General features: G+C 39.1%; 1 protein-coding gene across 1 annotated transcript in view; it reads right to left on the minus strand.

Annotated features, from left to right (window-relative positions):
* PROS1 (protein S (alpha)) overlaps window positions 1–10,001 on the minus strand; it is a 35,774-nt gene that overhangs the window by 3,473 nt on the left and 22,300 nt on the right. Inside the window, exons 9-14 of the mRNA XM_009323938.1 lie at window positions 8,755–8,873; window positions 6,466–6,655; window positions 5,294–5,461; window positions 4,064–4,232; window positions 2,461–2,609; window positions 1,427–1,640 (exon numbers count right to left, since the gene is read on the minus strand). Of these exons, the coding sequence (XP_009322213.1) occupies window positions 1,427–1,640; window positions 2,461–2,609; window positions 4,064–4,232; window positions 5,294–5,461; window positions 6,466–6,655; window positions 8,755–8,873 (1,009 nt within the window). The remainder of the gene's footprint in view (window positions 1–1,426; window positions 1,641–2,460; window positions 2,610–4,063; window positions 4,233–5,293; window positions 5,462–6,465; window positions 6,656–8,754; window positions 8,874–10,001) is intronic.

Raw genomic sequence — 10,001 nt, forward strand, 5'->3', positions numbered from 1 at the left:
CTGATCTCAAGAGCCCCATCTTTTTTTTTTTTTTTTTTGTCAGACGTTAATCATCCTATCCTTCCTAGAAGATAGATTTGATTGTCTGGGGAACAAGAAATGTTGCTTCCTTGTGATTTTATTTTGCTGTAAGCTGAGGTACTGTACAAACGGTCCTGTAGAATCATGCTCTTCTGCTCTTTTTACTCCAGTGATGATAACACTGCTGTCATAGAACTGTGCAAGTCTCGTTTTGCCTGCACTGGTTGTGCTGAATTAACTAACAAAGAGCCATACTCCCAATGCTGTTACTAGTTTGAAGAAATGTGTATCAAAAATGGGGACTTTTGGTCTTCATGAAATGCATATTTTTGTTAGGTGCCTTTTAACCATACAGTTCTGTGCACTGTAGCTCAGTGTGGGGATCCTTACCTACCTTTTTATACTGCTCAATAATCCCAGAGGCTTTTCAGGGGTGAGTTATGGAGGGAGTAAATGAATTGGTGTAAACCAAACTGGCTGTACACGGGGACCTAAAGTAAGTTTTCCTATATTACTTTTTCTCTCCTTGATAACAGAAGCTGTTGTGGAAGAGGCTCCTTTGGATAACATGGGGGTTTTTTGTTGCTTTTTTGAGACCCCTAGGTAGAAACTGTTTACGTGTACAGAGGGGTTTTTTTGTTAATTTGCAAACTAGAATTTCCTTAGGAATTGCGACTTATTCTCCCTAAAATAACTTTAACAGAGGATACAGAAAAGCTCTGCCAGCAGTAAAGTAAACATGGTGTCTTTCCTCTACCAATTTTCAAGTTTGAAGATCTTAGGCTTTGAAAATTCCTCATCTGTGGCAATGCTATTTTTCTTTATGATTCACCCTGAAGTCAAACTATTTTATAGATAAGCATGTGTACACTTCCTGTACAAAATAATGCTTGTACATGTCTTAAGACTGGGAATACACCTGCAGATTGCTTTAAACGAAATATTTGCTATCTCAACACATTTTCTGTCTCAAAGATTGCAGTCATCTATTGCCCAGAGTTTAATTGCTGAAACCATATTCCTGACTTCTCCTTTGGCACTTCTGACACTTAACTTACTTACAAATGCCTGGTTTTCTTACATGCTTGATGCAGTTCCTAAATTGTGCCAGCTGGTGGCATTTCAGAAATAAGCAATGCTCACTCCTCTCCAGCTCAAAAATCAAGACATCTTCCAAATTCAAACCTCTAGAGAGAGACTCATGCCTTTTAATGGGCCTAATAATGCTACTGTTGAAAAGCAGGCTCCCTCAAAAGCTGAATAGACTGGATGAAACAAGAAGCACTTGGTGGGGAAAAAAAACTGTTTCTTTTTGTGCAGTTGTAGGATTTTTCTAGCTTGCGTAAGGCTAAATATAATCAGGCTTGTACAAATCATCAAATTAATGAAAAGAAGTATAATTCACCTGGCAGGCCGCCCAAGTAGGTAACAACGTTTGCCACCATTGCTTGATGCAGGATAGACAGTTGCTCTGAATTGCTTCTGTCTGTGTGTGAATCAACAGACAGTTCAAGTTGCTGTTTGGTTACTATGAGTCCAACCAGCACTTTCCTGGGTGTACATAACTTCTTTGATTCCAGATGTGCAACAGGGATGTTTCCAATGGTCACAATGATTCTCTAAACGGAAGAATGGTAGGTCACAAAAGATGTCACATGTAACTTTAACACACAATTTTACTTAGTTCTGATGCATTTTATATTTGGAAGTAGAAGAAAAGGAAATGTTAGAGCCGCATTTTAAAAACTAGTACCTTAAGTTGGAAAAGTTACCAAAGTTGATGTATAATCATCACCTTTGGTGACAAATGCCATTCATTTATATGCTTAAATTTTTAAGTGAGAATGTTCACTCTAAAAAAACCTTTGGCTATGGTTCTGAGGTGAAATCCTGTCTCTCTTAAAGGCAAACGGAGTACTGCTACAGCTTCAAAGGTAACCAAGTGTTCACTAAAGGTTCTTATTTCAGGCAAAAGCATGGATTAGCCATGGTGTATAATCATGCTCTATCTTTGGATGCCTGATGTAAACAGACATAAATGAAAACTTAAGGACCAAAAGATCTGTTTATAACTTGAAACTAACATGATGCCATTACTATAATATCATCATTCTACTTCTGTCATATTCCTCTTTCTGCTTTGTGCATTTGGAAGGAAAGGTTAAAGAAGATGTCATGTAATGGATAGTACCTGATTTAAGAGCGCTTAGTGCTTAGTCACTGATGTAGCAATCGTTAACAGTAATATATTTTCTGCACATCACTATATGATCTATGTGCTTTTCAAAATATTAATTCAGCCTACCAGCTCCACTGCAAGTAAGTGTGAGTAGCTTTTTTTAGTTTGTTTTTTCACAGATGGAGTAGTAAGTTAAGTAAGATAAAAACAAGAGGTGTGACTTATATGCAAATCAGCTGCTATGATAATTGTAAGATCACCTGTGAGTCAGAAGAGTTAGAGTCCACTATGGACAAAGCAAGAGGCACTGTTTCATTAGAAACCAAGGCAAACATAACACCAGTGTCTGTGGATGGGCGAATAGTCATAGTCACATTTATTAGCCAATCTTCAGCACTGTCAAGATTATCTGTTTTAAAAAGAATAATTGTAATTAATAAATCCATCTGCTAATGAAAAATTAATATGGTGTTAAAAGTTAGTATTTAATCCGCTCCCACTGTGGAAAAATTAGTACTAATCTCCAGAAAAAAACAGTGAACTTTGGAACTTTTAGCAAGAACTATAAGTCTAAAAAAGAAAAAAACAGATGAAACAACAAAACTTTAATCCTGCATCTTCTCTAATCTTCTGTGTTTATGGGACCTTTTTTTTTTGCTACCTTCTCCATTCTAATGCAGAACAGGTGCCACATTCATTACAGGTCAGTTCAAAATTAAACCCAAACAACTAATTTACTCATAAATTGCTGCCACTGAGTAGATTGGCAGTTCTCATACACTTTTACATTCCAAAGCAATTCCGCTATTAAAATGGGAATATGCAGGTGCACGAAGTAAATATGCAGACGGTGCAAACAGAATTCCATATGATGCATTCACAGTTAAGCTAATATAAAAATTACTGTTTAAAGAGGTATTTGTCATCTTTTCTATCTTTTCCAGTGTGTCTTCACCCACCCCGCCCCCAGTCAAACCTAGTAGTTTCTTGATTTCTGGGAGTTTCTTGAAGAAGCAGAAATCCTAAAGTATGAGGTGAGGTTATATTCCTACACAAAGCCAGATGGGCAGGGAGACAGTTGGCTATAACAGCTCATAGAAGGGCAGCCGTAGGTGTGGGCAGCCTCTTGGATTTGGGGGGCGAAGGGGGAGGTGAGAACAGAAAGAGAAATCTTTTGAAGTGGGCTAGGGAACTTAAAGAAAAGGCCTGGGAAAGAATAGCAAGTCCTGGAATGAAAAGGATTGGGGACCAGAGCAGGGCTGAAGGGTGGCATAGCATTTGGGATGGGGAAGAGTATAGTAACAACAGGATTTGGGATGATGCTCAAGAGATGTCTCACTTTGGGCTCTCAGGTGTGCACAAGGAGATCCTGGATTGGAAATTTTGAAATTAGGGCAGGAGGTCAGGCAAGAAAGTTCTGGGTTCAGGAAGGAGGAAGAGGTGCACATAAAACCTCTAGATAGGATGTTCGTTTAGACGCAGAATTGCATACACAAAACTATCAGTGACCCTTTCTCCACCCCCAACCTTCTTTTTCTGTCAGTAATATGATAGCTTTCCCAACTGATGAACGGGGGGCAGAATTAGATCTTTGGAAAGTGAATGTGTTCAACAGTGCCCATCCTTTGCAAATAAAGAATATGCTTCCTAACCTACAGCACTTCAGAAATTAAATGGATGACACCAATGGGATCAGAATTCTCATTCAAGCAAACTTCTAACAGAAGTTATGGGAATCATTGCTGGATGCCGTGGTATATAGCTTAGTTTGTGTGTCTCTTTTTTTCTTTCTTTCTTTTAACAATTCATCAGTTCCATCACCAGTCCTGCAAAAAATACAGTAATAGACAGAAAAATACTTACTATAGTTTATCTGAAACTGTGCCATTCCAGTGCCAGGGTAGAAGGATCCTCTCCCCACTGCTACTAAACAGTGTTTGCTTTGTTTTTCTTGAATAACCTCTTTTACACCTGAATGTCCCTGATTCATCAGGTTCCACGCACGAATGCACCCATCTAGACGAGGGTTAATCTGTAGAAGAATTACAGCGCTAGGTGTTTGTGTTCAAATTTGTTTAAAAAATGTTAATAATAAGGCATTACTTTACATATCAGCTTGTTTCTGGGTAGCCAATAATAGCCTTATCAACGCTATAGGTTACAGCACTGATGCTGGGAGAAAACAAATGGCATGCATTTAGTACCTCAGCCTTCAAAAGGTATTTCTGATTTAATAACATTTCCCGTTTTGTTGCCAGTGATCTGTACAAAATAAATTGCTTCAATTTTTAAAGCTCATGCTGTCCTTTTGTTTAGGTCACAACAGCTTTTCCGTAGCTGAAAGACAATGATCACTAGCACTGTTCCTTGTTCAAGGTTTCGTCTTCTCCTTGTACCAAAGTACAAAGAAATTTCTGGAATTACTTTCCTACTGGGTAAGGGGATGTATTTCTTCACATTTTTTCTCTCTGCTTCGCTTTTGAGCAAAAATGGATTTAAAAAAAAAAGTGCAGCCTCTACTGTACAGTTACTTTTTGCCTCTCTGTTTAGACTGCCAATTAGTTTGAGGGCTCCTGGACTGAGAAGCAGACAGTCACAACAACTTGACTGTACCCATCCCCAGCATAAGACAGAGCTGTTGAGGATGGAAGACTGAAAGAATCATGGGCCTTGTCTAGCCTGGGCTATTATAAAACCTATTAAAAATGAAAGCTCATTGTGCTGCCTGCACAGCGAATTCCATACCTATTCAGAGCCTAGCAAAAGCCAGCACCAGAAACATGAATCACTCTGAAATGCTCTCGCAGCAGAAGTGGTGGTGATTTAGGGAATCTTAAAGCTATATTAGGAAACAGGCTACAGAATCCTGAAAAATTAGACTGTAAGTGCTGTGTTTTTATAACTGAAACCTAACTGAAGATGGACTACAAAGCTTCATGCATATTTATTTTCAAAACAGTAGTTTAATAACCTGATTTTCATTTTCTAAATGGATTCCATGCCACTCTTCCTTCCTCTGTGACTACTAAGTAAACAATACAAACCCAAACAAATAACAGAACAGTATTAATCAACACTACTCTTATTAGTTACCTGTTTAACAAGAGTGTTGCCCACTTTGCGAGGTAATCCTGCAATGTACACCTTAGTTTCCAAGAAACCCTGTGACTGTTTAAAAAGAGTTCCTGGGCTGTTAATACTCATCACGGCTTCTTTAGCTATTTTTACACTGATGCTGTGTTCTAGTTCTTCAACTGATATCTAGAATGAAATGCAAATAATTACATATATACACAAACATGTAGAATATTTTAAATACTAATTACATATACCTGTATGAAGCATTACTAATGTTTCCCTAAACACTTAACTTGTAAAATAGTTTTAATGCAGTCAACGTTTACAGCATATTTAAACTTGAATCATGACAACTGTCCACATCCATGGACACCCACAGGAGGATGATCTTCCCTTCCCTTCCCATCCATCTTCCCTTTCCTCATCCTACTGCTGGGAAAACTCAGGCAGCTGATTGTAGCACATAAAGCAAACTAGAGTTTGCAAGAAGCTGATTTCTACAATTGCTCTATATCCAATCCACGTTTGGCATACAGTTCTCCATGTCACGGCAACGTGCTACAGAGGACTGAATCTTCAGGTGGGATGTAGACAAAATAGGTTCAATGCTTGCTCCCACTATTATTAGGCATCAAAGTAGACTTTTAATCTCAAGGAAGTTGTACTGAACAGAAACAGGAGGTCTATGCAGAATCCTAGCTTCTCTTGCTCCCCTTTAAAAACAAACAAACAAAACCTAACTGATGATAATAATTTGGTGTGATTTATGGATGGTGTAAGTGAGCAAGGCCTTTCACCTTAGGTATGCAAGCTTGAAGAACAAGATGGATTTCTGGTCTAGCAAATGTAAAATTTGCTCTCTAGACAAAGTATCTAATAACTATGCACTTGACGATGCAATCACAGTTTTTAATATTCTGCTGCTTCCTTTTTCATGATTACGAAGACTAATTCCTGTGTTGCCAGCTAGTGGTAATTACCTCTTTCTCAATCGTAAACAGGGGCCACGATTTCCCAGGTGTAAGGCATTCTTTGTGCATTGCTTGTTGATTTTTAAATCTCGGATTTGAGGGAACCATTTTAGGCCTTTTTAATAGTTGCTTAGTTTCTCTCTACTTGACTTATCAAGACAGAGTGTTCCCATAGTGGATTAAAGGAAGCAAAGGGGAGAGGAAAACCCAGCTTACTATATGCCACAGTCCATCGTTAATGGCTTTGCCTCCACTGGTGACTTTTGTTCCAAATTCATTCTTGAATTGAATTTCAATCTTTCCATCACGAAGAGCAAGCAAGATCCATGCTGTATTGTCAAGGGATTCTGCATATAGTATAACTCCCTCTGCATCATATGTCCGGAAATCAAATTCTGCTGTAAATCTGAGTTGTGAAGAAGGAATCTTAATAAGAAGACAGGAAACATGAAATACTGTATAGCCTAGGATAACTCATTAATAGGGTAAGAAGTAGTTCATAGATACTAACCTTTTGGTAACTCTGTATCTGAGCAGTTGTGACATTTGCACACAATTAGTCAAAAGTAGAATCTAATGTAAGCCTTGTTCATCCGAATCCAGTGAAAGTTTTGAGATTAATGCCCTGAGCTGGGATTTGAAAGAGCCTTGGTTCAGTTCCCAAATCTGCTATGAGCTTTACATGTGAAGGATATCACACCCCCTTGAGTAAGAAGATAGATGTAATATTCTTATCGCATTTCTTGGAGATGCGATGCGGAAAAAATACATGATCTATGATGTGCTTCAGTACAACAGGTTGCCAAGTGTCCTACAACAATTATAACCTAGCAATTTGCTTTGGTTACTGCTGCCTTTTATATGTCATTCTCTAATTTGGGGATTTCTTGTCTGGATCTTGGCAGTTGGCTGAACATGTATATGTAGCAAAATTGTGGTTTACATTATGGTACCTGTACAGTGGAAGAGAGAGAGTATATGTATAGTGAAAAACGGTCTTTGTCTCCTAGAACTTTTGGACTAGATAAAATAGATTAAGGATGAAAGGAGAAAACAAAGCATTTGGAAGCTAGGATTTGGTGAAGACAACAAAAGAAACAAGTAAGGGAGCTGTAATTAAGAATTCGGGTAGCTTTCACTCTGTCTTGTTCTTTGTCCACTAGATGTCATTGTCTCTCAGGCAGACCCACAGAAAAATCACTCTGTATTTACACAGAGACTATTAAGATAGCTTCAAACGTTTATCATCTTAGAAAGGTCTTCCAGGAGAGCATTAATGGCTGGTCAACTTGAAATAGGGGCAGAGGAAAAAGTTCTCAATATTTATGTCCTTCTGTAAGGTTCTGAGGCTCTGGGGATCACCAGCTCAACAGCTGCTGCTGCTGCTGTTACCCTCAAATTGTTCGGTCAGTAAGTCAAGGAATGCTGCAATTTCAGCTGCCGCAGTGAAGAAGTCCAAGAGTAATAAAGGGGTCACTACCATTAGCAATTGTTCTGATAGCTGTAAAGGAGATCATACAGACAGTGCTCTAGACAAGGTGCTCTATCAGTGTCCTTGGAACACCTTGTGAAAGGAAGCACAGTGGGGGGGGTGGCAAGCATTGGCCTGATTTTGTTTCTCAGCAGTACGTGTGTAGCATGTCACAGCTTCTACCCAGAGCAGAAGTAGCAGCAACATCCAAACAAAAGCCTTATATAACTGGAAGCTGTACAGTAATTATTTGCCTATAACATCTGAATTTTACATTAAGAATTCTAAATGCCTTCCTGTATCTGTATCACCGTCTCCCCCCTTCCCCAGCCCCTGCTCTTTCCTTCAGGGGAAGAGTAAGCTTCTGTCATAAGGAAGCACCAATCTCGTTGCTCTCTTGACCAAAAACCAATGGGACCTACTGGCTATTAAACTCACTGCCCTCAATCCTCTTCCTTTTTTGCCCATTCAAGTCTGGATCTCTCTGAACTCCTTCTCCCAGTTCATACACCTCTCCCTACAACAGCACTGGTAACCAGGACTGTAATGGCCGGAAGACTCCAACTCTGTTATTCACAGATATGATCACACCTGAATGCCAATGGTGCCTGTCTTGCCCCAGCTGTGCACTGTCCCCCTGGCTGGGACACAGCTGCTACTGCCTCCTACCTGCTTCTGAGGTACCTGGAAGAAACTTGCTGACCTTTTAGTTTTGCCATGTGAGAGAGCTGCTGTCTCTGACAGCACCTCTGATGAGGTGGCTCAAGGACACAGTACAACCAGTAAGAGATGCTGTAAACTGATGCCAGACACATTACTCTTGCCTGTCCACTTTCAAATGACTCCAGCTTCCTCTAAGTGCTAGTACGTGTAGAGCCCAAGTTAATTCATTCTCCACATAAAGGTATCTTAACCAGTGGGGAGACGGTGATATAATTTATGCATGCAATGCACTCTTTCTAAACCCTCAGAAAATTAATGGAAACAAATGACCGTAATTTCAATGCATACTTTTATCAATAGCAAATGCTTACCTCGTGACATTTGGCAATTTAAACTTTAAGTACAGGACAGGAATTCCTATAAATTGCTCTGCCAGATAAAGCAGTTCATAATTCTTTTCAAGGTTCAGTGGGATACATGCAGTAACGGACTGAAAATGGTAGAGAATAAAAAAAGCTGTTAATGCATTGTGATACTTCATGAAGCAATTCCTATTGTTGGCCGTTAGCCTGTCTTTTTTTTTTTTTTTAAAGCAATGGCTTACCTCTGTTTTTTTTTTTTTTTTAAACTTGAATACCTATGTACAAATGAAGGGGTGTGTTTTTCTTTTTGCTTGAAATGTCCATTTATTCAAGCTGTTGGAGGATAATTCAGGTTCAAACACAGTTCTGGTGGATTGCAACTGATATTTAAATATTTAGTATTTGAATCAAGAATTCAAATCTTCCATCAGGCACTTTCCTTTCACCAGGGACCTGTGACACCAACCTACTAGGGTCCTGCCAGGCTCCATTATTAAAGTTGTCTGGAATCTAAACCTGATCTGGTGTTAGAAGGGAATGGGGCCAGAGCTGTGTCTTGTAAAGATTTAATTAAAAAAAAAAAATTAAAAAATCACCTTTTATTTTCTCTATCAATATTGATGTACAACTGCTCATAGCTGAACGTCTCTAGTACTACTAGAATCATTTACCTGGAATAAAAAGTAACAACTTACAAGTGGATTAAGTAACAGATGAATAGAAAATGTTTCTATCTGGCTGTTCCTTGAATGTACTTGTCCTATTTGAGCTCTGGAAAGGAACGTTGATGAAATCAACACCACAATAAAATGCTGGAATAGCACTAAATTAATATTTCTGAGAACTGTTAGTGGGGATATGAAGCTCTTAAGACTACATTCTCAGGAAAACTGTAAAAGAAGTTCTAAGTATTTGTGGCAACTAAAAGGCCTACAACAGTATGTAGAACTGGGATTAATCCTAATGCTTTAGCCAAAGTCAATGTGAGTAATCACAGTTGGCCAACTGCAGTTGCAATGAGAGGGGGAAAAAAATGGTGCTTATTCTTTCAGGTATTCATCTACCTGAAGCTTTAAACAAAGACATTTATATCCAGGAATTCTGACACAGGGCTACTATCTTATTGGCACCACGGGGACATGGTGGGATGGTCTCTATGATTGGAGTGCTGGGATGGAGGGATACAGGCTCTTTAGGAAGGACAGGCAGGGGAGACAAGGAGGGGGTGCCACCCTCTGTCAATGACCAGCTGGAGC

This window comes from Pygoscelis adeliae, unplaced genomic scaffold (assembly GCF_000699105.1).
Source record: "Pygoscelis adeliae isolate BGI_AS28 unplaced genomic scaffold, ASM69910v1 Scaffold124, whole genome shotgun sequence".
NCBI classification, from domain to species: Eukaryota; Metazoa; Chordata; class Aves; order Sphenisciformes; family Spheniscidae; genus Pygoscelis; species Pygoscelis adeliae.